General features: G+C 43.2%; 1 protein-coding gene across 7 annotated transcripts; it reads right to left on the minus strand.

The window, feature by feature from the left end:
* Window positions 1-360: 360 nt before the first annotated feature.
* ATXN3 (ataxin 3) lies at window positions 361-26,986 on the minus strand. 7 transcript variants are annotated; one of them, XM_077323516.1, is made up of 11 exons: window positions 26,879-26,986; window positions 22,059-22,223; window positions 19,413-19,454; window positions 16,624-16,709; window positions 16,059-16,125; window positions 14,448-14,535; window positions 13,721-13,853; window positions 11,702-11,877; window positions 10,311-10,434; window positions 6,623-6,708; window positions 361-4,210 (listed from the first exon to the last, which is right to left on the minus strand). In XM_077323516.1, exons 1-11 carry the CDS (start codon window positions 26,900-26,902, stop codon window positions 4,116-4,118), a joined length of 1,086 nt encoding a protein of 361 aa, XP_077179631.1. In that variant the 5' UTR covers window positions 26,903-26,986; the 3' UTR covers window positions 361-4,115. The 7 variants fall into 7 exon arrangements, with proteins under 7 accessions (XP_077179631.1, XP_077179632.1, XP_077179630.1 ...); XM_077323517.1 differs by having other exon boundaries at window positions 11,711-11,877; window positions 19,413-19,457; XM_077323515.1 differs by having other exon boundaries at window positions 19,413-19,457.
* Between the last annotated feature and the right edge of the window lie 638 nt (window positions 26,987-27,624).

Raw genomic sequence — 27,624 nt, forward strand, 5'->3', positions numbered from 1 at the left:
CAGCTGCCAAAGGAGGTGGTGAGCTCCCCCTCACTGATGGTCTTTAAGCAGCATCTGGACCTATCCTGGATGCTTTAGGCCAGGGGTAGTCAACCTGCTGGCAGGGGCTCATGGGAATTGTAGTCCATTAACATCTGGAGGACCACAGGTTGACTACCCCTGCTTTAGGCTGATGGTGCACTGAGCAGGGGATTTGATTATATGTCCTGTATTGTCCCTTCCAATTCTATGATTTTATGCTATTAGCATTTCATACAGCATGAAACCCTCTAAAATATTTAAGCAGGACTACCTAAAACAAGTTTTGCCCTTGTTCCTTGAAGAATGGAAAGGAATCAGATTACACAGTCGTTTTCAGTGTTTCAGTGTGGTAAAGACCTACAGCAATTAACTTTATTCATTATCCATTTCACAAAGAGTAATATTTACAAAGCATAATCAAATACTCATTTTTTTTCCTCCCAAGGCAGGCAAGTCTCATTCCTTGCCCTAATCATGTCAGTATCATAAAGCATGGTTTTTTTCCCCATACTGTCAATATCACCAAGATATTTGAGTGTGGAAGATGTTTTCGGTTACCAATAGGATTTAAAATAGTTGAACTTTATTTACAAAACAAATTCACAATTTACAGAGGTCAAATCCAGGTTATGAAATGCATGCATACAAAAAATAATAAAGGATTAGTATGAACTGATTGCTTCCAGGTAGATACACAGATCCTGAACATAAACTGCAAATTACGTGTCTTCAGTTTGGGAAATTTGAACAAATGTGTTTTATTGCTTGCAAGTCAGAGAATGTTTTACCCCGACATGCAATGCATTCATTTAAGGTCTTGCTCATAGACAAGAGTGCTCATTTTCATTTCAAGCTTTTTTCAACAAAGATCAACAGTTTTCCCTCACTCCAAACAAGACTTGATATTCTTCAATAGGGCTGTGCAGAAGAGTCACATACGTATTCAGTGCCAATTAGCCATGGAGGAGCTGGAGTTTGCCAAACAATATTTGTTCCATAATCACAGAAAAATATCCTTGCAACTCAGTTGTACTGTTTAAATAATTCTGAACAGAAAGATAATGTTTTTATGTCTACAACCTAGATTCACTAAGCTATTTGACTGAATTAAATGAAAAATGAAAAAAGCAAGTGGTTCTGGTCAAGAGAATTCTAGTGTTCCCACACACCCCATTTATGCAGGGAACAAGTAATTCAGAAACATGTCCTTGAAATTGGGGGTTTTTTTAGAAATAATCAAACTAGTCATTTGTATCTCCATTTTCTCCCACCAGAACAGGGGCCTGGCTTTTCGAATGTAACAGGTGGCCTACATAGTGAATACAAGATAGTGCTTCCCATGTAGTTTTGTTAACAAATTTCAGTAACAGAATTACTCCACTCTCTGTAGGTTTAGGTGGGAGAAACTGTATGGGGGTGAACTTTTAATAAACTAAAGCACAAATCATGGGGAAAGATCTATGCAAGATTCTCAAAGCTGAGCACTCCGTGACTATTAGGTAAACAGAAGCTTATGTTGATGGGAGTGTCGACAGTTGTGGCCTATACTTTAAAACCAATATCAGCAAATGGGTTTCCATACAGAAAATCTCTTGCATGGCAGAGTAATTAAAGGTTGCATATACTACATCAGTCCTGTAGCATGCACACATTTTCAAAGTTGGCCTTTCCCTACAAAATACATAGAAGCCAGGATTGCAGCCCTGTCTACTTAAGTGCATTCTGAAGTGGGGAGAATCAATCATGAGAACTGTGTATACCTTTCATAATTAATATGGTAGATGTATGCCTTTGTTCTTGGGTACCTACAACTAAATACAAAAATATTTGGAAAGTGACCCTATGTCAATTCAGATTCAGCTTGTGCAGAAGAACATTTATCAGAAAAGTACAAAGGAAAAAAATATATATACAATTTTGATTTGTACAGATTGGTATACTTTTATGTCATGCTTTATATAAATCCCTTTGCTGTTTATCTTCAAGTAATAGCTTACAAGCAAAAACAAATAAAAGCCATTGACTTAATTAATGCCGCAGACTTTTAAAAAAGCAGTGGTAGTGCACTGTTGGCAAGAGGCTTTCCTGCGGTAATCAAATACATTCTGAAGGTTCTACCAGTGCTGCCCTAGGTACATGGAAATGGAACTGCTTGGTGCATTTTTAAAAGCAATGATCATTTTAGGGCCAAATCCCACTGCCTGTACTTCTGCTGATTTCACTGAAGTCAACAAAGCTGAAGCACACAAGCAGGTAAGTGAGATTTGTTTCTTGCCTCCACTGGTTCGAGAAGCCAAGTCATCTAAAAGATTATTTGTAAACAAACACCATCGAAATCTGAGTGCTCACCTGTATCATATTATTCTTTAACGTACCACATACTTGCAAACAGATCATTCAGCAGACAGTGTGAAACACTGAGAGATGCAGAAGTATAGTAATTTTGAAATAAGTCAGCACACAAATCAATGTGTAGCTTTTAGGAGTCTTTTTTCCTCCCAGCCTAAGCTTTAAGCAGAATACAGTTTGAATGATGTAAACCGTCCAACACCACAGCCATAGAAAGTATATATGTAAACAGAACATATGCTTGAAGCACCATTTGCAAAAACACTTGAAAATGGTTCTTGTAACAAAGAATGCCAGATTTGATCATCCTGGCACAGTAATCTTGTATACTGATGTAGCCTGCAAAGTTTTGCTCCCCAATTCTCCTCAGTTAAAAGAAGTTATAAAAACAACTGTAAGGTGCACAAACAAAGGCCATTCATGAAAAGCTGCAAAATTCTAACAGAAGGCATTCATTAACATCTGACAACATACATCCATACAAATTCATTCGTGAATATCCATTCTTAACATATAAGCAACCAGTGCAGGGTTCATTTCAGACAGCAGGTTTTACAAATATGGCAACATACACATGGCATCAAAACATTTTCTTTGCTTCCTCACTGCTAACAGACCTGGGAACATTGGGAGGTCCCACAGCTCACCGTTAGAGCATATGTTTGTATGCAGAAGATCCTGGGTTCAATCCCGAGCAACTACAGCCAACAATATCCCTGGCAGCAAGAAGAACTGCTGCCAATCAGAAGTGCAGAACCACATGGATTAACAGACTAAGGCAGCTTCAAATATTCATTCATCTTGTAACTTGTAGAGACATGGGAATGAAAAGGACACTGAAGAATCAGATATAGTCCCCATATCCTCCAAAAATTCAAGTCTCTCACATATACCCAACATTACCAGTAACTGCTTTATGTGCAAGGCCAGGATTGGCTGGAACTTAGTAAAGAGAGAATATTAAACAACTGTAATCTCTCCTCTGAAAAGAAAAAAAAATCTTTGGTCTTATCATTAGGGCTTAAAAGACCATTCAATAAGATGGCCACATCCATTTGCAATCCTTAAAGAGTACCCAAAGAGTACCCTTAAGCCAATGAGAGCTAGTGCTTCAAAAAGACTTTGCATGTTACTGCAAATACTGATAAAGGGATTCTGAATCATTTTTCCTTTTAAAAAGATCACCCTGATAGTTAATATTGAGAAGTTAGCATGTAAGGTGGCAGAAGTAAACTGTATCCATCCATCTCAAGTAGCTGCGGGGGCAGCAGCGGTCCTTGCAATGCCATTTTAGGACATGCACAAGTCTGTGAAGTTTTATGTGTCACAGAGCTTTGCTCAGTGCTATCCTAACACAAGGGCCTCAGGAATTGTGTTATTGGACTAATCTTGTTCTGGAAAACACACACATCATACAAAGAGCTGCAGGTTCCACAAACTGCTCCCAAGCGTCTCTTAGTACAGAAGCTGATGGGTGAGATTTTTATGACAAACGGAAGCATCTTTGCTCATGTGAAGCAATTTTATTGACATAATTCAAAGTTATCATATGAGCAAAGTTAAAACCTTTACATTGGTAAGAGTTTATTGTTGTTATATGCAGTTTGCCTTTTCATTTAGATCCTTAGCCTCATACCTTTTAGGGCTATATCCTGCTTGGGTACATTAGTGAAATGAACCCTGCCTTTATACCATCCACACAGGATTAATACAGGATTTACATAGGAGGGGGGAAAGTATTTATGTCATTTCTTTTCTTCTGTATTCAAGCTGTTTCTGACAGTTTCCAAGGACATATTCATTGCTGCTTGAAGCATATCTTCTTCACTCATATCACCTCCTACAAAGAAAAAAAGTCAGTAAGTTTAGTTCTGGAATTCTGCCACAAAAAGAACATTGGTTGGTTTCATATCTTGGCTTTCATGTCTTTTCATTAGATTTTATTGATTTTTATTAATACTCCCATAAATCTTGATAATATTATTTTTCAAGCACGTGCAAAATGGGAAAAATTAGCACTGCTACTGCTATCCAAGCAAAGGAACATTTCAAAACCACACTGTAAATGATGATTTTGTACCCAGAACTATCATGCCAGCAATGTGGCTGTTGTGGTGAGAGTGCTGGGTAGAGACAGGCACAAATTGGACACATGCAGTTTGTGTTGATTTGTGGCCAAACCAGGAACTGACTTGAATTGGGAAACCATGCAAACCCTGTTCCAGTGGACCAGAGTCTCTTTACATGGGGTTTGCAGAAAGTTGGAATAACAGCTGAGCAGTGGGGAGCAGCTCACTTTGAGTCCCTTTAAACTGCTGCTTTCAGCTCTATTCATGAACCACCACATACTGCTTTAAAATTCATGGAAGTTTGTGATGATAAACTGGTCATGAACTTCGGTTCGCGAACCACTAATGGCAAAATTTGTGATGGATTTTACTTCACGGTTTGGTTTGTGGATAGGATCAGACTCCCAGATCCAACTCCCACTCTGTCAAGCAAGCTCACTGGAGGACTTTGGGTCTGTCATGCACTCTATCTCACACGGTGGGAGTTGTGTGGAGGAGGGAAGAACAATGCTGTAAGCTTCTGATTGCCCCCACTAAGAAGAAAAGTGGGGTATAAATATCTAATGTCAATCCAATGCGCTGAGGGAGGAAGAAGCAGGCACAGGAATAAAAGGAGTCCAGTGACACCCTTAAGACCAACAAAGTTTTATTCAATGTATGAGCTTTTGTGTGCAGGTGCACTTCCTCAGATACAAGCGTGTGTGCACACAAAAGCTCATGCCTTGAATAAGACTTTGCTGGTCTTAAAAGTGCTATTCGACTCAACATTTGTTCTGCTGCTGCTACAGACCAACATGGCTACCGACTTGAATAAAAGGAATATCCACAAAGTGGCAGGAATGATGAAAGATGGCTGCAGGATGACAAAAGAGAATCAGGAATGCCACATATGTGGTTAACAGAGCACCACGGAATTAAATATCCTCCAGGCTTGATTCTGCAACTAGCTCTACGTGGGCCTACCCTTGTCCTTGACCCGGAAATTACAGCTGGTGCAGAGTGCAGTTGCTAGGGTCCTCACTGGAACACCCTGGCGGGCCCTTATCCAGCTGGTATGAGGAAGCTGCACTGGCTACCGGTTGCGGCCCGGATCAGGTTCAAGGTTTTGGTGTTAACTTTCAAGGCCACATATCTGAGGGACCACCAATCACCCATGACGTCGACGAATCCACCACCAGAACGCGCAGGTAGGGCGACGGCGGCACAGTCAGGGAGCACCTACCACTAGCGCCCATTGCATTCCTGGATACAATGGGCTTTCAGGCTAATAATAGTAATAATAAAAATAGGCACCTCAGTGGTTGCTATTACTGCAACCCTTCCCATTTTTGCTACTGAAAGTCAATGTGAACTAAGAGTCTGCTGTCAGAAGCTACCACACCTCCAGCTACCACATGTATTTTACTGCACCAGCAGCTACAATTAATAGAAAACAATTACTTTAGACCAGCCATTTTCAATGTTTTGAATGTGGAGGAGACCCTGAAATAATTTTTCAGACTTCGAGGCCCAGAAGTGATGTCAGCTGGGCACGCCCCTTGCCACATGGAGGTGACATCACTACTCACACCCTTAGTCCTTTTTTTTGCTCCTTCCTCCCACCGTTACTATTACTATGGCAGTTCTGCCTCATATAGGCCAGAAAGAAGAGTAGGAGCTGAGAAGATGGCTCAGATCCTGCCATACCATGCCACTTCAGAGCTCCCACGGACTCCTGGTTGGGAATCCCTGCTCTAGACTGTTTCTTAGTTAATGCAGAAGCTAGCACAGATTATATACTATCATTATTTTAATTGCAACATGAAGCACTGAGCCTTATCAATCCAGGTTAGAAAGACAGAAGCAGCCTTGCATTAAAGAGACGCTCCCCTGCTTTTTAAAACAAATATTATTGTATTTATAGACCCCTACTCTCAGCCCAGCTGGCTCGTGGCGGTTTACGTAAAAACATATGGGTACAAAATCAGTACAACCGACGGTGGCAACAATCAACAATCTACATTCCTCAACCCTCCTGATAACAGTCGCCATGCCCTAATAGATGACCATAGGCGATGTTCGGCTGCGGGGGGCTACAAAGGGGAGGGACCTGATCTAGCAAAAACACAAACCAATCTGGTAGAAAAATGATGGCAAAAAAAGCAGAATAATATGTCCTGTAGCACGACTGAACAAAATAGTACCTGGATCAGTCCCCAGTGTATTTGAACTCGTAGTTGGTACATCATGAGATTGTTGGTTTTGACACTGCTGATGCAACTGTTGCTGTCTGAAAGAATCAACCAGTCAGCATTAGGTATAAAAATAACATGCTAAAATTAAATTAGAGGTTTCAGCAAGTATGTCTAATAACACTAAATCATTATGCAGATATTTATTTATTTATTTATTATATTTATATACTGCCCTCCCCGGAGGCTTCCACTGGCAAGTGGAAGGCTGGCCACAGGCTTAAGGTGTCACCTGCTCTGGAATTGCTCTTGAAGCCAGGACAACTGCAGGACAAACAAGTGGCAATTGTGGCCAGAAGTGCCTTTTACCCGCCTCAAGTGGTTAGACAGCTGAGGACTTTTCCAGGCAGAAGATTTGGCCACTGTGGTGCATGCCCTGGTTACATCTAGATTCAATTACTTCAGTATATTCTACAAGGGGCTGTTTTTGACAAGACCAAGAGGACTGTATCATGCCAGTAACAGCCCACGTACACCGGCTTCCAATCTGTTTCCAGGCACAGTCAGGGAACTGGGAGCTGCGTACATGAAGGAACGCCTACTTCCTTGTGAAGCTACTATGCTGCTAGCATCCTTATCCAAGACGCTGCTCTGGTGCAATCAGCATCTGAAATTAGGCCGATGGCAACCCAGGACCTAAAATTCTGGATCTCTTTCCCCAGACAAAAACCTGGGATACATTGTTTTGACTTCTGTCTTGACAGAGGATAAAGATTTGTTGTTTGTTTAGTGCTCCCTCAGCAATGCTTGTGCCATTTTGGGGGTATATTTTAGCTTGGTTTTGACTGACTTATTATTTTACGTTAGCTGCAGGGATCCTGATCAGGACAGAAGAGCAAGGTATAAGTATTGTAAAATAATAATTTAAATATAAAAAGATCTGCTTTTCCCTCACAAGGAATATCGTATGCCAGGGGTAGTCAACCTGTGGTTCTCCAGATGTCAATGGACTAGAATTCCCATGAGCCCCTGCCAGCATTTGCTTTCCACATGGTCTTAGTTGTGCTTTTTCCTGATCAACATTAGAGCAGGACTAATGGGAGACCTGCAAAGTGGAGAGGGTCTCATTCTCCCTCTTCCCTTGCTTTTCCTTTTCCTTTGCCCCAGTAGCACCTGTATCCCCTTCAGCTTCTCCTTCCTTTCTCTCCCACCCACTTATCTACATCTGTACATACATCTGTATTCTGTCACTTCTGCTTCCTCCAGCATCCCCTCCCCCTCCAATATCCCCTTCCTCTACTCTTTCCCTCCTCCATCTCCAACTTTCCCATTTTGCTGTTTGTGTTCCACCACCTCCAAATATTCCTTCCCTGCCTCCTATTTTACCCTTACCTTCCCTGTACTGACAATAACAGAGGCTTGGAAACCTTAGCAATGGGGTTTGGTGTTGGCTAGGAACTCCCAAAAGCACCACTAATATCTCTCAACACAGACCGGTATGCTTTCTTAAATAATAAAACATTTCTACAGGATTCCCCTTGCCAGGTTTGTTTTGTCTTCTAAATATCATACATACTGCATACTTTTCTGATTTCCCAAGGCTTGTAGACGACCCCCCCCCTTATACATGATACCATGTGGACACTTTAAAATCTGCAGTCTAAGAACAACATTCATAATACGATACATCAATGTATTAAGATTAGCTAACAGCTTTACATTTACAAGCTATACTTAGTTACCAGTTCACTGAATCAGAGAGCTGGAAGGGGTTTTGCAGGCCACCTAAACAAACCCCTATCTTAATGCATATCCGGTTCTGTCAATTTGCCAGATCCTGGCCATCTTTGTACCCATCCTCTCAATCTGTTCCAATTTATTCATACCTTTGTAAAAACATGGTAACTAGACATGGACATTGTAGTCCAAAATAAAAGTCAACTAGCCCAGAATCAAGCAAGTACATGAACTTGCCTTATACAGAGTCGGATCCATTTGTCTATCAGGGTCAGTACTGTTTACCACTACAGTGGCTTTCCAGGATCTCTCTCAGAGGTCTTTCAAATCACTTGCTGTGACTCTTTTAACTGGAGATGCAGAGGATGGAACCTGAAACCTTCTATGTGCAAAGATGATGTTCTCCCAACAAGACACTGCCATTCTGCCTTCATCCAGAAAATCCACATGCCCAACATGGGGCTCAAACCGAAGACCCTGAGATTACATGTCTAATTTCTGAGCTACTCCATTTACAGTTGGAGGACCTACAAGAATGATGGGACCACTCCTTTCCATGACTTAACTACTTTATTAACTACAGCTGCATTCACTATTTTTGCAGCTGTTTCACTCTGTCAGTTTGTGTTCAGCTTGTGATTAACTGTACTTCCAAGATCATTTTTGTGTATACTACCCACCATCACTTTCTTCCTGGCCATTTTCTCTTTTATCACACTGCCCTTCATAAATCTCCTTTTAGACATTTATTTTCTTTGGACCCAGACACAATCCACAGTGGAAACCAAAGGGAAACTATTCTGAAGGCTAAGAGGAAGGACATATGGACTTGTTTATAATCATATTCAGAGACCTTGAACAGAAAATTCTTGGTTTGTTATGTTTGTCAACTTCAATAGTACACACTTAGCTACAGACAACTGATGGGGAACCTCTTCTCTGGTAGAAGAAGCCTCTTCCACCCAAGAAAAACAATGCTGCCAGTGGACCAGAGTCCTTGGATACATCCCATCCTTATCCATTGTTGTTCCTCTATATATTTGTGAAACAGCCTTGGGGGTGGAATGTGTCCGGCTGTCCAAGTTGGAATAGGGCCCTGTCCCTGCAGCTCCCGCCCTCCATCCCAGGACTCTAGCCTCTTTGCTCTCAGACGTGCTTCAGTGCCTGGAGCCAGCAGCAGGTAAGGGGAGAGGGCCCTGGGCAAAGGGTTGTAGTGGAAGGCTTGCTAGGGCCTCTTGGCCTGCTAAGCAGTGCCTGCTAATGAGGGCCTTCCAGTCTGCTGACTGCCTAAGGAGCTCTGTCCGGCCCTGCTAACGAGCTGGCCAGCCCCCGCCCGCCCCACTTGATCTGGCTGTGGGCTGCAGCCCAAAGTCAACTTCAGCTGCCTGGCCAGGGGCCACGGAAGGGGACCCTTTCAAGGCCCGTTCTTAGGAACGGGCTTTGAAGCTAGATGGTAAATAGTACTCAAAAGTGATCTGCATCTTTAACATATCTTAGCATGTTTGTACTAATGTTGATTTAATCGGGGATGCAAGTATAAAAACAGATCACAAACATTGACGAGGTCTCTTCATTCCTCCTCTGTGCAACAGGGGCACATGAATAATACAAGCACATGAACAATCAGGCTGACAGCCCCTTCCTCGTGCAAATACTCACTTGAATGGAGATGGTGCTGGGATTTCCACAATTTCCCCTTTCTTCCACAACTTCCCTGCCCATGCCATATCCCAATCTATTGTCCCCTTGCCCTCTTCCATGAAGTCAGGGCAAAGTTTTTGGGATCTGAGTCACTCTCTGTATAAACAGTTGTCCTCCAAAGACTATTGCAGTGCAATCATCAGCAGAATTAAACTTAAACCCACTCAAATTATGCACCTTGGAAGAGTGCAACTCTGTTTACAAGTGCCCTGCTAGACATACAATACAGTATGCACAAATTCCAACATAGACATGTCATTACTTATCAAAATAGGCTTGTCTTCTCCTTCGCAGCTCTTCCGATGTAAGAGATTCCGGCTGATTTGTTGCCGCTGAATGTGGCGTCTTAAGGGTGCAAGGCTCTGACAAGCCAGCCTGCTGGCTGCCTAAAATGAAAACACACATACATATGTTATTATTGTGACTGACTGAATTCACATAAGGATAACAAAATAGTTCCTGATAGGGAGTGATCACCTCTAGATCACTGAAGTGGAGGAAAGGTGGGCCATTAATAAAACTGCTCAGAGTTCTCCTTCAACACAACATCCTCTCTCACTTCAGACATAGCCACACGGCTCTGCTCTTGAACAATGAATCTGGTGGTCCCGTGCATCCCCATGTTGGAAAGCAAGCACCTTCCACCTTACCTAGATTCAGTTTAACTGAGACTCTCCTCTCCAGTTGATGTTTATGAGGCCCTCAGAAAGGGCGCATGGACCTGACTCTAACTCACTCCCTGAGGAACATGTCAAACTAAACTTGAATATTTTGTATGGGCTGCCGATTATTGTGACCCACTTTGGGGCCTGGTCTTTGACTGAAAAGTAGTATAAAAATTAACAAAACACCCACAGCGCACATACATAGTGCTTCAGGTCATGCTCTTCCCCTGGCAGTCCTTATGAAGAATGCAGATCCAACATGGAGCATCTAGCTTGAATAGGTGGTTTCTCACTCTCAAGCATGGGGGTACAGGAAGAGGCATTTGTCCAGTCCACAGAAAACTCCACGACCATATGCTGCAGTGCCCAAGTGGAAACATGGAAAAGGTGTTGCAGAGACATGCCCACACAGCGGCACAAAGGTACATGTCATGCTACTACACCCCCCCTTTGCATTGGACTGCAAGAACAATCCCTCGTGGGTTATCTTCGGTTATCTTGCATGCACACATGAGGCTTCCTCAGTCCATAGGTCTGACTCAGTAAATCAGCATCAGCATTGTTCACTCAGACAGGCAGCGGCTCTCAGGCAGGTCTTTCACATCATCTACCCACCTGATCCCTTTAGCTGGCAATGCCAGAAACTGAACCTGGAACCTTCTGCACATAAAGTGCCTCCCGCTGAGCCGTAGCCCTCACCCCATTCTTAGAAAACAAGCATCAGAAAATTAAACTGCAGGTTCTAAAAATTCTAACATTGAGTTGCCAGAAGAAATCCCTAGGAAAGATGAAGTATCTCACAATACAATCCTATGCAGAGTTTATTCTCTATACCACTCAGTTACCCACTGAAATCCAGTGATTTAGACCAGGGCAACTCTGCATCTGTTTGCAGTGTATTCACATGTCTGTTCCATCCAAAGCTATGAATAATGGAAAGCATAACAACAGAACTAAAATGATACAAAATTTGAAAGCAGACTTTTACCCTGCATACTTAGTCGAATGGCTCTTCGGAGATCAGCTTCTTCGTCCTCCATATCGATTTCCTGTCTGCTGAGAGCAAGAGCTTTTTGGAAGTTCTCTTCATCTTCATCTAACATGCCTGTACCATCAAACGGTTGGCTAACATCCAACGCTTGTTCGAGGTCAGCTTTTTGTACCCTAGGAAAGTAAAAGAGATATTATTTCTTGGTTCAAGTTGAAAAGTGGATAGAGTCTTGTCAAATTTTCAAACTCATGAAAAACCCTTTTGCAGAGTCTCTTAGCTTGTTTGAAAATTCTTAGAAGGCAAGAGATTAGAATTTAGACCGAACAGAAGTCTTACTTGCTCACGGAAGGCTGACTTTGCTCACTAATCACAAGATTCGTCAGTGTTGTTCCCCTCTTTGCAGTGTCCTCAACCAAGAGATCTCACTCCCTCTTTTAATTAAAGACACAGCTTAGCTGCCCCCTTCTGAAGACTGTATTATTCTACAGAACCCTTCCAGTCCTAGCTGACAAATGTGGGAGGAATTTGAATGGAACCTGTAATCCATATCAAGAGTCCTGATGAAGCCTTATTATACAGCAGCAAACAGTGAGGGGTCCTACTCCCACAGAAGAGAGTAGACAAAACCTTATTAGCCATAGCTTACTAGAGCACATGGGAAAACAAATTCACACAAGGATATCCTTCCCCTACCGGTAAGAATCTAGAATACAAAACATCAAAATTCAGAAAGTGAGGTAACTAATAATATCACTTTTAACACAAACACACTAAATTTCCATAGCAGGCAAAAGTTACTTTGCCAACTCTACCCAATTACATATCAATGGAGGAGAGTACAAAAAGGCTTTGACATCAACTCCAGATGTTTTGAAAGAGCAAGAGGCCCCTTCCCCCCAAATTAGTGGTTGCTACTCCACAGCTACCAAACAGCCCCGTACCTTCATACTGACAGTACTAATTATCTTATAGAACCTAATTGACAGAATTTAAATTGCCGGATGTAAATAAAGTGTCACTGTTCTAGAAACCGGTTACACAGGTAGGAGTAGATTAAAGTGCTGCTCTGGCATAATTAAGTTGGAAAGACTCTTGTAGTCTTTAGCAAGATGGAAAACAGAAGATTTTAAAAGAGGATCAAAGAGAATATTGAAGGGCAGGTCTATGGATGACTACCAGCTATGATGATTAAAGGGAACATCTGTATTCAGAGGCATTAAACCAGGGGTAGTCACTGTTCTGCTGGCTGCCTAAAATGCTGGCAGGGGCTCAAGGGAATTGTAGTCCATGAACATCTGGAGGACCACAGGCTGACTACCCCTGCAGTAAACCACTGAAATCCAGTTACAGGAGGCAAAATCAAGACAAACCCTTGGCCTTTGCAGGTTATTTGGACAACCAATGGGGTACAACAGGATGGCGGACTAGGTAGACCTATGGTATGATACAGCACAGCTGTTACATTCTACAGATGTTTCTCAGCACTGTGATGTCAAAAGAAATACTCAACAGGGTCATGGATAGACTCTTTGGCACTACTTCCTTGACTTGAAATATATCTTCATGGCAACTATATTCACTTGGTTATATTTGGCACAACCCCTTCCAGCCAGTTATCTTTAATAGAACCCCTTTACTTGAAATCTTTGTTACAGCTATAGCCACTTGGTTATCTGTAACGACAGCCTAATAAATGTTGAAAAACAGTTTATCTGCTACTGCTACTGGAGTGAAACCATTACTGGAAGATGTATTTACTTGGTATCATATGAGCTTTCCTACAGACACTTATGTTCTTGAATATCCCATACAGCAATGTGTAGTTCTGAGTAGCAATTTGAGTATCATGTCTCTCTAGTAAACATCCAGCACCAGTGCAGACAAACAGAAGGTAAAGAGCTACCTCTTACTACCCTCTCTCTTGCCTCTTACAATAGACCCATGCTTACATCCAGGATTTAAGTACTCACAATCAACATGCAACAGGTATTAAAATACAAGTTTTATTTACCTTACCTCTGATCTTTTGATTGCAGTGTGTCTTCCCCAATCAATTTTGGCCTCTGCATCTGCTGTACCCGAATCATTTGCAATAACTGATCGGCTTCACAATCTGGTAGGTCGCCCTTTACAACAAATATAGAATAACCTGAGGAAAAATAAATGCAAGATTTATGAGACTCAATAATCTTTACACAGCCCGCAAAGCCGTAAGGGCTTAGGGGGAGGAGTTAGGGCGGGCTCTGTCCGGGATGAGGAAGCGTGCCGATTGGCCCCTTCCTCCGGACCGACCATCGGCCGGGCCAATCGGCCTCCGGACAGACCATCGGCCGGGCCAATTGGCCCGGCCGATTCCCGCCCTGCTGACAAGGAAGCAACTGCGCTTCTCGCCGCGTCAAGCCGCCGGCCAAGGGAGCCCCCGCCAGCTGCGCTCCGCACGACTGCCGGGGGCTCCCTTGCCTAGCGCCCGCTGTATTTATTTTACAGCGGGCTTGATTACTAGTAATGGCATGAAGAGGGAGGTTGGGTTATTGACAGTGGGGGAAGGTGGAAGAGAAAAAACAATAATTTAAGTACCATTCACAGGGACTGTGCAATTCTGTTTCCTTTCATTTTACTTGGTGATCTCATAATTTTGTACATAAAATTGAAGAAAAGAGGCTTCAAGCAGGAACGATGGCTGCCCTTTGAATTCTAATCTACTTTCAAGTGATAGCGTTCACTGTCTAAAAGCTCGCCTTACCTTCTTGTTGTAACTGCGCCAGGAAAAGTGCTAGGTAAGTATCAGATATTAGTTCTGGACCCGTCAAAAGAGAGTTCAAGTTGAACCACTGTAATTAAAAAAACAATCAAACCAAAGCAATTAACAAGCAGGTTAGCCAACAGTCCCGCTTTGTACCCAGGAAGACTGTCCTAGGAACCGTTATGACAAGCACACATTTCTTTCGAGCCCAAATTAATGGATCGTATTCAGAATGACATGCCTACGAGCACAAGGACTTCCGTTTGTAAAGCGTGACACACACACACCCCCGCTCGCCATACCCACACAGCAGCCCTCAAATTTTCACCAGATTTCACAGGGTTTTCGGGCTGGTGCAGGGGAGGAACGTTCACTGCATGTCGTGGAAATATTAGCCTGGACCCAAGCCAATGAACTGAGCATTGCCAGCTGACTGTCCCTTTTGAAATATCTAGGAACAGTAAGGTTGCTACCTTGTTCCAAGAAGAAAGCCTGTATTGCATTCAATTGAATAGATGGCTGTAACAATCTCTTCCTTGCAAGCAGCTAATCAAAACCCCAAGTTTCTTCTTGGTTCATTTCCAGTGAATTCTGGTAGAGTGTGATGGAAACTTTAATATTTTGGCGGTCGGTTCTATGCATACACCAGTCTATTTGTGGGCTTAGTCCTTGGCAATTGTTTATGCAATTGCATTGATAAAATGCATAGTGCCATTAAAAACCCATCTGCATTGTCTTTCTCAGAGGAACGATTATGATCTACAGAAAGGCCAATACTCAGTATCATACAAGATACAATGATGTATTGACGTATAACTCTTCTTCTTCTAATGTAAAAAGAAGAAAATGTGATGGATCACAAGATACTCATATTTGCTCTTAAACTTTGAAAGATGTAGCATTTCTAGTTTGCCATGATAAAACCCAACCCAGAAAGCTGAAGTTAATTCAGACATTAAAATTTCATTGTCCAAATTCAACTAGGAGCTCAAAAGGACCAACTTGTTCATTCTTGAAATCCACCCTGCTGGACATCCCTCACTGAGATGTAAATCATATTTTTAAGTTGTCCAGATTGCATAAATCTTAGACTTTTGTTCTAGAAACTGGCCCCCTCTCCAGGCATTGTTTGAGCAGTTATCAGTGGTATGAAACTAGAATCCTAGATTTTGAAATATGTATGACTGAATCTCACTGATCATCTCCACAGATGGAGAGAGGGACAATTTTTCCTTATGCTTTCCTCCTACAACAGACCTCTGACCCCTTCCCTCCCCAAACACTGCTCCTAGGGATTTTATCATCCAGGAACAGCCTTTGAGAAAGCATTTTGATCTACAACGGGATGCAGATAAGTCATGCTCAGAGCAGGGGTAGTCAACCTGTGGTCCTCCAGATGTTCATGAACTACAATTCCCATTTGCTGGCAGGGGCTCATGGGAATTGTAGTCCATGGACATCTGGAGGACCACAGGTTGACTACCCTTGCTTTAGAGCAAATCTGAGAGGATTCAAACCAGACCTTTACAACTGCAGGTTCAAAAGGCAATGTTCTCCTCATTCCCAAACGTGGTAAATTTTTAAACAAGGAGAAAAATAAGACAATGTCACCTGTTTTCCTAACTTTCGAACTGTAAACCAGTGTTCCTTATAGTTACAAATAAAAGATCTTTCGTTTCTGAAAGAAGAAAAAAACAAAAACAAATGATGCACAGAATTAAATCCCAGAGTTCATTTGGAAACTTTCTTTTTGTCTTTTACTACTGTTACCATTATTTTCAAAGCCATTTCAGTAAATATGGCTATGATTAATTACAGATTATTGGATCAGTTAATCTATTGTGATGGTTCAGCATATTCCAATAGCACTCGCTGATAACAGATTTATTGCTAGAGATGCTATATAAGTACAGACACAAACGGTGATGTCATAAAGCAAATACGATGCCACGGACCATTCAAAATCAGCATTCTGTGATGCCACAGGTACTGAGATGTCATGAAGGCTCAGAGGACAAATAGACATGTATGGCCTCAATAATAAGAAAAAGAAAAGGCTGATGGGGGTAAAACCAGAACTTGAGGGAGTAAGTTTTCAAATGATAGGATCTTTTTCTCTGTCTTGCATTATTTTGTTTTGTATAATGGAAGCAGGGAGCTAAAAAAAAAGTCTTACATAGGGTCGATCCCGAGCCTCTGATACTCTGGGCTGTTGAAGAGGATTAGTTCTAAACCCCAAACTTTCAAGGCATTGCTTATAACCTGTCAAAAAACAGCACTTTTCATGAGACAAACCAGTCAGTTATAAATTGAAGCAATGCAACTATTTTAGCCATTATTTAATTTTTTTTTAAAAGCCTGAACAAATACTGATTGCACAAAGTTGGGACTGGGGGAGGGGAGGGGATGACAACTTTCATTAAGGGGAAACCAATGGAGGATCAGAAAATCAAAACCTTCATGAATCTACATTCAGCAGACCACATAGAAAAACACACTTAAGGGTGGATAACAAATACACAGTTTGACCGAGAAATTCTCAAAAGGCACATGTAACTCCTGAATGGATTTTCTAAGCAGCTTTACAATTATCAGTTTGCCTTCAAAGCATCACCTTATTCTGAATGCCTCAACTACAAGCTGATAAGATGAGGAGCTATCTGCCAGATTCTTTCATGTATGAACACAAAGGTTTTAGGCACAAGACTGTGCAAGTCACCTTTTTCCTAACATGTCACTGGAGAGAGATAAGTGCTAATCAGGCCAGGTAACATTTGCACAAGATGCATGGTGTACCAAATAACTAGTGAGGTTTGGTGGGAGTTCTAAGCACCTAAGAAATTTCCACACATTTCTGAGCAACCAAGATATTACGTTTCTAACAGGAAATACACATTTCTCAGCATGCTATTTAAATATATAATTCAGGCTTTATCTCAGGCAGACATGCTTATGCCCCAACCTGGTGGAATGAGCTCCCGGAAGAGCTAAGGGCCCTGTCAGAATTGTCAACTTTCCGCAGGGCCTGCAAGATGGAGCTCTGCCAGGTGTATGGTTGAGGCCAGGGTGGAGTCCTGATATTCAACCTGAGGATCCCCTATGGCAGTGGTCCGCAACCTTCCGGTTGCCACGGACCGCTGCAACTGAGTGGCGGGAGAGAGCGGCCCGGGGCCCCACACACGTGCGTTTGCGCCTGACAGGGGCGCAAAAGCGCTTGCGCAGTCCACGCATGCGCGTTTGCGCCGCCGCCATGCCGGCGGCCGCGGCTCCCACTCCCGGCCCCTCCGGGCTGCCAGCAAATCAGTCGCCAAAGCGGCCGATTAGCTTGCGGCTCGGCAAGTTTCTCTCCCCCCCTCCCTCCCGAAACAAGAAGCTTGCCGGGCTGCGAGCTATTTGGCTGCTTTGGCGGCCGATTTGCTCGCGGCCTGGCGAGCTTCTCGCTTCGGGGGGGTGGGAAGAGAGAGCTGCGGCCCGGCGCCAAGGCCTTCGCGGCCCGGCACCAGGCCACGGTCCGCGGGTTGGGGACCACTGCCCTATGGTGTTATCAGATCTGGCACCTCACTCCCAATGGCTTGGCCTTGGGCTGGACGAGATGGGTGGGATAATTTCGAGGATTATTTATTGCCTGCCACCTTAATTGTTAATTGTTGATTGTTATAAGGGAAGTTTTTATGGGGTTTTCTTGTGTTTTTACTTTTTTATTATTGTAAATCACCGTGAGCCCATCCATGGAATGGCGGTCTATAAATCGAAATATAAATAAATAAATATAAATGAGTGGAACTATATGTTGCATGCCAAAATTGACAGTTCTAAGAATTTCTCACAAGGCATTCTCAAGCAGAATTACATTCTTCTAAACCCATAGAAGTCAATGGGCTTAGTTGGGTATAAGATTGTGCTGTATAGTCATTTACAAATACAGGATAGTTGTACAGCTTGGTGGTCACTCTGGTGTTCATAACAGTCAAAGGTGCATTGGTATGTGTATCTCAGGACCAAGGCTACTATTATTCACCTATTAAAGAGATATGTTGCCTCTCATTCTTGCGCAACCATAAGGCAACTAACAAACTGTAATAAAATATAGGATTCCCAAGCACTACACATGCTGTCTGCACTTTTGTGTGTTTTCAATTAGAAAAGGTCAGTCTAGCACCAGTGTACACACAGGCAATCTGCTTGTCATACAAAAATGTGGAGCTTTCACTTACAGTTATAAATTTATGACTGAAGCACACCAAAAAATCCCAAAGATTAAACTAGATTATTTCTATTCTATTTACCAAAGACAATTTGGGGTACTGGTTAGGACTGCAGATTTTCTAATCAGGCAAGCGGGGTTTGATACCCCGCTCCCCACATGCAGCCAGCTGGGCTCACCACAGCATTGATAGCGCTTTTCTGACCAACCAGTAATATCAGGGCTCTCTCAGCCTCACCTCCCTCACTTGGGTGTCTGTTGTGGGGAGAGAAAAGGGAAGGCGAATGTAAGCTGCTTTGAGATTCCTTCAGGTAGAGAAAAGTGGTAGATAAGAACCAGCTCTTCTTCTTCTTAATGAACATTTCCTGTGCATTAGCCCAAACAAAATGGTTTCACACACATTTTCAGTTGTTAAAAAGGAAAGCATTTATTGCTTTATTGTTTTGATCACTTTGAAAAAGAGATAAACACAAATCCTATTTCTCCAATGTAATTCAATTTCACTGAAACTTCTATACAAACTGTTTTGAGGAAGGCTTAATACTATGGACCACATAATTGCTACAAAAGTATTTGTATTTGTTCTCTGTAAGTATTTGTAATGCAAGGTACATTTTAAGATTTCTACATTTACCACAGTTCCTCCTAAAAATTTGAATGCCTTGCATCAACATCAACTAAAATGTATTACACATTTACATTTAACTTTCCACTTTGCAATGAATTTCTCAACATCACTGAGAATTCAGGGAAATCCTTACTTGAATAGAGAAGAAACCGCTGTCATCCATATTTCCAGAAGGCTGCTGTTCAACACAGGATGATTTAAAAAAAACAGTTGATTATCAATATTACAAGACAGGCTTATGAGAAAGCAGAAACAAAAATGTGGCATGTCTTCTCTTAACCCATTTTACCTACTCCAATACACCCATTTAATGAAATAACACTTAAAATTGCAAATACACATTATACTACCCTATACTACTGACCCATTGCTAAATCAAGTCCCTATGAACTACTCTAAATGGCTCTCCAGGGCCTCAAGTTGGGTATTTCACAATACTTTCAGGTATGTAGTGGGGTTCCCTGGCCACTCTTACCTCACTCCCAGCTCTGGCCCCTGATGGCTGACCTACATTGCCTTGGAACCTACAGATACTCCTTTTTAGAGGTCTATCCTTCCTAGAACTACAAATATATTACATAGCCATGGAACAGGTTTGGTAATATTGTTCTCTTAAGGATCAAATTAGGTCCCAAAGTTTCTCCTTCCTCTGTTCTAGACAACTATACATATCAAGGAGGAAAGGTGTGCTTTTAGGCACCTCCGCATATGTGCCTCTTGTGGTGCAGAGTGGTAAGCAGCAGAAATGCTGTCTGAAGCGATGCCCATAAGGTTGGGAGTTCGATCCCAGCAGCCAGCTCAAGGTTGACTCAGCCTTCCATCCTTCCGAGGTCAGTAAAATGAGTACCCAGCTTGCTGCTAGGAGGTAAACAGTAATGACTGGGGAAGGCACTGGCAAACCACCCCGTATTGAGTCTGCCATGAAAACGCTAGAGGGCATCACCCCAAGGGTCAGACATGACCCGGTGCTTGTACAGGGGATACCTTTACCTTTATACATGAATTACTGTAGTTATTGCCAACAACAATCACTGTTTATTGAAAAAATATTATGAATTACATATACAAGGAACTGATGGGGAAAAAAACCCTTCCTCCCAAGGAAAGTCATCATTACTACCACCCAAAACCTGGTATGCTCCTCGAACAAGTAAACAATCCTTATGTCTCAAAACTGATACAAAGAACATTAAAATCAATATATCATGGTAACACTTGTGCCAGTCTCCACATCTAAATTTTGGAGAACAAATTTCTCAGCGGATGAAGCCTTATTAGGGAAGCAAGCTTCCGGGCATCATGAAAGAACTTTTTTTTTTTTAAAAGGGATGCAAATAGTTTGGGGAAAGTGAAATAGCTGCAGCACTTTTTTGTGTGTTGAAAGCTTATTATCACTTAAAGCACTGCTTCTTCCATTTTATCTACTACATTTTAGATCCTGCCTTTCTTCCTTCATGGAACTGAAAATTGTGTGCAAAGGGTTCCCAGGTGGCCATCCATCAAAGCCAGTTTCAGCAAGGCTGTTGCATCATACATAACCAATAAACAGGTTCACCGGCAACAGCAAGTCACAGCAAGTCACAGCATGCTCTGTCCCTCCCACATTGTGCTCTGGTTCCTTCATTCCCTTCGTTTTCGCACTACATTCAAATCAGTTTGCACTTGGGTCTCCAAACCCTGCTTTGATCACAGCTGGACATGGAGGATAAGCACAAACCATAATTCAACAAATTGGATGTAACGCCAAACTCCTGATTGCTTCAACACAAAAACAAGGAAGGACTCGCATGTCCAAAGAGGAAGGAGGATGCAATTGAACTGATCCACAAAGTGCCACAGAGCAGTGAGAGCTGCTGATCTGCTCTAATATCACAGCAAACCTCAGCATGGGGAGATGTGCAAGCAGATCTGCTCACCATTGATTTAGCTGCCCTAAAATCACAAAGGGTTGTGTTCAGAAATCAAGAGCAAAGACAACTGGAGAAGTTTAATTTCAATGTGAAGGTCAATAAGCAGTGGCTGTTAAAATAAGCCAACGAGTACAGTCTACTGGTTTTCCAAATGACTTGTACATAGTTGAGCTGTTAATAGGAATCAACTGATAAGGGCTTGCTATGCAGAGAAACAGAGGGCTGTGTTTATTTAAGGAATATCATGCTTCTTCAGCCAGGCTGAAGTGCTCTGTGGCACTTTGTGGATCAGTTCAATTGCATCCTCCTTCCTTCTCTGGAGACGCAGTTGAGCAATTGCCTTCCTGTTCCTCCAAGAACCTGTGGGCATTCTGGAGGTGTGAATCAGAATGGATTACAATGAGAGAAATCAAGTGATAGCATTCAGTAGCACCTAAAGTGAGTGTGTGTGTTTGTGTCAGCATGAACATACCTAGACCAGGGATAGTCAAACTGCAGCCCTCCAGACGTCTATGGACATCTGGAGGGCCGCACATTGACTACCCCTGACCTAGACAAATCCTAAAATGAGCCCCCAGAGGGCAGAGCTGTGACCAACAATTGCTAATTCAGGGCAAAAGGCTTCTGTGTCTCTGCTTCTCCTTCTGGGCTGCACCATGTAGCAAACACCAGTTTGCAGCAAGTAAGACAGAATTCTCTGTTCCCCCTGCCATCAACTTTTATGTGGCAATTTGCATTCAGATGGAAGAAGAGCCAAAGAGGAGACATTTCTTAATAAACTAGCCTTACTTTGAGGTGACCTTTTCTAGTTACAAGGCACATGGCAACATTTGTGTCTGGCAACCCGAATAGCTTTAAAATCCCGTTACCTGTAAAAAAGTCCTATATTCTTCACTGGAGAGTCCTCCCTCAGCCATCCTTATCCTCTCCTCTTCATCCAGCTGCTGTGCAATAGAAGACAATTCCACCGGACTAAAATATTCCCCCTGGAGCAAATTATTCAGACAGTGCTGGGCACACAGCGAGCCTTCTTGCTGAGGAACAGAAAATGAAACACACACGAAAACCCAAAACAGCAATTAGTGTTTGGCTATCACAGTCTCATCGCTCACAGACCAAATCTGTCAACCAAAGAAATATGAATGCTTCTTTCCAATCTATTGCTCCAGTGTTATTGCCCAGACTTGAGATTTTCCAATGCCAAAATGGATGTATTCCAAACATTCCCTTCCTGGTTTCTTCAAGAACTCAATTTCCCCCAACTCTTGAAGATTCAAACATCTCTCAAGGTAGTGAAATGCACACATTGCACAAGGGTTCCAGCAAATTCGGCAAGCCACAGCAGAACGCCACATCCATGCTCTGCATCTGAATACCTGTCCAGATAACTTCTTCAGTAGCATCCTGGACTATTAATACTTCCTGGAGAGAAGGAGGGTTTTACTGATAGGGAACAACAAAAAGAAAACAAGTGGGGTCTAGATCAGATCAATCTGGAACTCCGCCTAGAAAAGGGTAGTCAACCTGTAGTCCTCCAGATGTTCATGGACTACAATTCCCATGAGCCCCTGCCAGCAAATTGTAGTCCATGGATATCTGGAGGACCACAGGTTGAATACCCTGCCCTAGAAGCTAAAATGACTGAACTCAGGCTTTTGTATTTCGGTAACATATTAGAAAAAACAAGATTCACCAGAAAAGCTAGGAAAAGTTGAAGACAGAAGGAAAAGAGGAAGAAATAGTATGAGATGGATTAGCTCAATGGAGGAAGCCTTGCCCCGGTTTGTACAACCTGAGAAAGGTTTTTAATGATAGGACATTTTGACAAGCATTAATTTATAGGGGTCACCAAAGGTAACAAGCAACTTGATGGTATTTAATGTACACAGAGCCCTTGACAGTCGTTTTTTTTTTTGGGGGGGGGGATTACCACTGGGTCCAGATGCAGATAAACTGGACAAGATGACCCATTTGCAGGAGTCTCTCGCCTGCTCAGTGATGACTGCGTAATGACAGAAAGATGGTGGTGGTGTCTCTAATACTGATGTGAACGACTGGGTGGTTTGGGTTTGTAGAGTTCCTGCTGTGCTATTTATCTCAAATATTATATTAATATTTTTTTTTAATTAAAAGACAGCTTCCAATATGGACCTGGCACTGAGCAACATGCAATCTGAATACTGACCTTCATTCTTCTTGTTGAATATTAAAGTTCCCACTGACAAGTATGTTAATGCTATGCTTGACATAGCAGACAGCATAGGAAAGTACCTGGTTTCGCACACATTTTAACAATGTACCCACTTCTATTCAGTGGAAATGGCAACAAAGCCTTTAGCAGAACTGTTATTTTATTCTGCCCTTTTGCCAGTTGCTCCAAAACCCAAGGACATGGATCCATAACACCTCTAACCCCCCACCCACTAAGTGTGATCAGGAACTCACCTGCTCCTTGTCTATTTATTTCCAGAAGGCAACAAGCAAAAAGGAGAAGTAGTTGAGGTGCAAAATAAAGACTGCTAATATGCATGGGGGGAGAGACTTTAAAAGATCCCTTGATTCATAGTTTGCCTGGAATAAAGAGGCTCAGATGCGCACAGATAGAAGGGAATTCCCTGTAAGCTGGAGTGAGTCCTTGGACTGCCAGTGGCTACTACTCCTATGGTACGTTGAGCATGAAATAGAGCATTTTCTAACAATTCATAATAAAGTCGTTCTCTACAACTAGCACAGAGCTGCTTTGAATTCAGCTACAATGGAGTTTTCATAATGCTATGTCACAACTGCTGCCTTGAAGTCTGGATATATTTTTCAAGTCTGGAGTACTCATAGGAATGCAGTGTGCATAATGCCTTGGCAGAAAGGATGTCTGGAGGAAGACGCTGGGCTGTAACACCCAATTACATTTGTATCATTACAGAACCACAAGCAGTCCAGTTTAAGAATTCCCCTAGTCCTGTTTTCTTGCATGAGAAATCATAATATAGTTCTGGATGTAAAGTGACTGAAAATATTTATAGACTTTTGTAAAAAAAGATTTGCGTTCAACAGAAAGCAGAGCTGCAACTGTTAATATTTTTAAAACCCCCAAGAGGCTAGAAATGGCTATTTCTTTTGCATCATCTCCTCCCTCCAAAGGAACTCAGACGAGCAGGCCCAGGTGTCTCATGCACTATCTTGGATGAGTTCACATTAACTTAGTTCCATTACAGCAGGGGTAGTCAACCTGTGGTCCTCTAGATGTTCATGGACTACAATTCCCATGAACATCTGGAGGACCACAGGTTGGCTACCCCTGCATTACAGCACCTACAAGTAGACTGAATTCCGGATCGGACAAGGTTTTGGTTCAAGGCCATACACGGTTTGGGCCCAGTGGACCTGAGGGATCGCCTCTCTGCTTACACCCCCCAAAGAGCCTTATGCAATTCCAACTTCCTGGTGATCCCTGGCTCCAGTTAGCAGGTGGAAGGGAGACCACCAAGCAAGTCCAGGCTTGCTTTGCAGAGACAGGCAATGGCAAACTACTGAATATCTCTTCTCCTGAAAGCTCTGTGGGGGTTGCTACAAATTGACTATGACTTGGAAGATGTTTTACACACACACACCCAAAGATCTCTGAGCAGAAAGCAGGCAAAGGGGACAGAATATGAAAAATGCAGTGACTGTCAGTGTAGTGTCTGACAAGGAGCTGGATTCATATCCCCAATTTGTTATAAAACTCACAGGTTGGCTACATACCAGTCTCTCTTGCTCAGCCTACCCAAGCTCTCAGAGCTGTTGGGAAGAGCAAAATTGTAGGGCAATCATGCAGCTCAGGAAGTGACTTTTATTAAGGATAATGGACCTGAGAGAGCTCTAACAGAACTGCTCTGCAAAAACAGCTATAAAAGAACTGTCACTGGTCCAAGGTCCCTCAGCTGGCTGCTGATACACATCCCCCTTTAGGTGTTTTAGAACGCTATAATATCTTGTAATCCATTTATTTTTGACAAAGGGTTTTTCTTTAAATCACACCTGTGATCCACTTTGAGTTCTAGTGAGAAAGGCTGACTATAAAAGTAAATATATAAATGGGGAGGGAAAAAGATTATATGTCCTGGCTTCCTTACAGGAAGCACAAGATGAGGAAATCAGTGATCCCACAATGAGCTTTCCACTCATGTTGTATCTAAACAACTATTTACTCTAATACCATTATAACAGATCTCTTAAAGCCTAAACAGGGAGCCGATTTGTGGTTCTATTCGTGGAGCTCCAGGGCTGGAAGAAGGGCTATTAGGAATAATCTAGTTTGATGCTCACTCAGCTCAGATACACTCATCCTATGTCTCTGTGTGTTCTGCATTACTATACTCCACCAAGGAATCCTCATTTAAAATTATTTCTGAATCCTGACATTCAAAATCTGGCCTTGATATGACAATTCAATCTAATCTCTCAGAAGATTACACAATAAAATCAGAATCCAGTATCACCTTTAAGATTTATCCAGGGTGTGAGCTTTTGAGTGCAAGCATTCTTCGCAAAGATATTCTATGATTCTAAGTCTGCTATGCAACTTCCATGATCAAGAGCAGGATATGAACTTGAAAAATAGGACAGGAATGACCATATTCTAAAATAGCAGGTGTTTAAAAATATGGTGCTGGCACCTCAGGCACAAACACAGCTGTCTCAAAAACAAAAAAAGGATTGAAAATAAACCTGTGACCAAAACAGCTAAGGCAGCTGTAATCTCCAATTCTGACATCAAACAAAACATCATTGTAGGATGTACATACACAAGTTTCTTTTAAGAACTTAACAAAATTTTTAAAAGCAAGAAAAATAATTTTGTGGTTGCCATTCAAACTCGTAATTCACTGCTTACTGAACCCCCCTTGCCCCGCAACACACACTACAAAAAAGGAGTGCAAATTTCAGTGCGCAACCCCATGGACAATGATCCTCCAGGCCTTCCTGTCCTCTACCATTCCCCGGAGTCCATTTAAGCTCGCAGTGCACACATTAAAGAATGTCAAATAAATAGCTAATGTTCACTAAACTATCTTGACAATGTCACCTCGTACAGAGAAAAAAATTATCAAATCACTTTGGCACATAACCTGTTTTCCCCGTAAGATACTACTTTATTTCCCTCAAGCAACAGCTAATTCCTTCAGGGGCTCCCTTCACCAATGTACACATCCAGATCAGAAGAAGACTTAAGAACCCCACGGCCACCTCAGCCAGCCTCCTGCCCCCAACAGTGGCCCAAGCAAGGAACCCCTGCGTGGCCCAGTGTTTGTTTCCAACAGCGGCCAGCCAGGTGCCCTCAGGAAGTCCACAAGCAAGACCTGAAGGCGACACCGGGTAAGTTGCAGGTATACTGCCCCTGTACGTGGAGGTTCCCTATTTAGCAACTGCTGCCACCGCCAGACCCATGCTGAGCCTGCTGCCAGGGGCCACCTCGGCGGCTTAGTTCCGTGCCTGAGGGAAGGACTCCTCCAATGAGGACTCGCCAGCTTCCGAGGCGGCCTTCCAGCGCTGCGCCGGAGTTGACAGAGGCGGCTGGAGACAGCGAAACGCCCAGCTCGCTCTTCCCTCCCGCCCGACCTCCCTCGCCTCGCAGGCAGGCAGGCGGCCGACCTGAGCTTAGGGAGCTGGACCACCCCGTCCCCCGCCAGCCGCCCAAGCGCTCGCTTACCCTCTCGTGAAAGATGGCCTCCATGTTTATTTGTCTCCCACCCCCAGCAGCCTCCACGCCACATGTCCGCCACTCAGCCAATCACAACCCTTTCCGCCTCACGCCCCGCCGCAGCCAATCAGCGCGACTACCGCGTTGCCCGGGGACGCTCCATGCCCCGCCCCCTTCTGTGAGCTCAACAAACGACGTGCCTCGAGAGGGAAGACGACGGCGCCCTTGGCGCGCTCTCGAGCTCCGGTTCCCATTGGGCAGCTTTGTTTCAGCCTCCCTTTCTCCTCTCCCGCCCCGCCCCTGCATCTCCCTGAAACAGGGGTAGTCAAACTGCGGCCCTCCAGATGTCCATGGACTACAATTCCCAGGAGCCCCTGCCAGCAAATGCTGGTAGGGGCTCCTGGGAATTGTAGTTCATGGACATCTGGAGGGCCGCAGTTTGACTACCCGACCTGAAAGGAAAGGGAAGCCGTTAGACTCCAGGTCTTGACAGGTTGATTTCCTTCACGACGTTTACCCCCCAGAGTTGAACCCGACTCAAACCAGGGGTGACCTTAGAACAGGGGTGGGCAAACTGTGGCCCTCCAGATGTCCATAGACTACAATTCCCATGAGCCCCTGCCATGTAGTCCATAAACATCTGGAGGGCCAGTTTGCCCACCCCTGCCTTGGAAGCTTCGCTTGTTATCCAGATGTCGCAGCCAGATCGTGCTCACATCCAACAGGTTAACCCTTTCCGAGACAAGATGCCTCCA

This window comes from Paroedura picta, chromosome 2, assembly GCF_049243985.1.
Source record: "Paroedura picta isolate Pp20150507F chromosome 2, Ppicta_v3.0, whole genome shotgun sequence".
Lineage (NCBI taxonomy): Eukaryota > Metazoa > Chordata > Lepidosauria > Squamata > Gekkonidae > Paroedura > Paroedura picta.

Coding starts and splice junctions, on each gene's coding strand:
- ATXN3 (XM_077323514.1), bottom strand. CDS start 26,942: ATGTGGCGTGGAGGCTGCTGGGGGTGGGAGACAAATAAACATGGAGGC. Junction 11,878..13,720: donor CTGCAATCAAAAGATCAGAG/GTAAGGTAAATA, acceptor TTACTTTCCTAG/GGTACAAAAAGCTGACCTCG. Junction 4,211..6,622: donor TACACTGGGGACTGATCCAG/GTACTATTTTGT, acceptor TTTTCTTTGTAG/GAGGTGATATGAGTGAAGAA.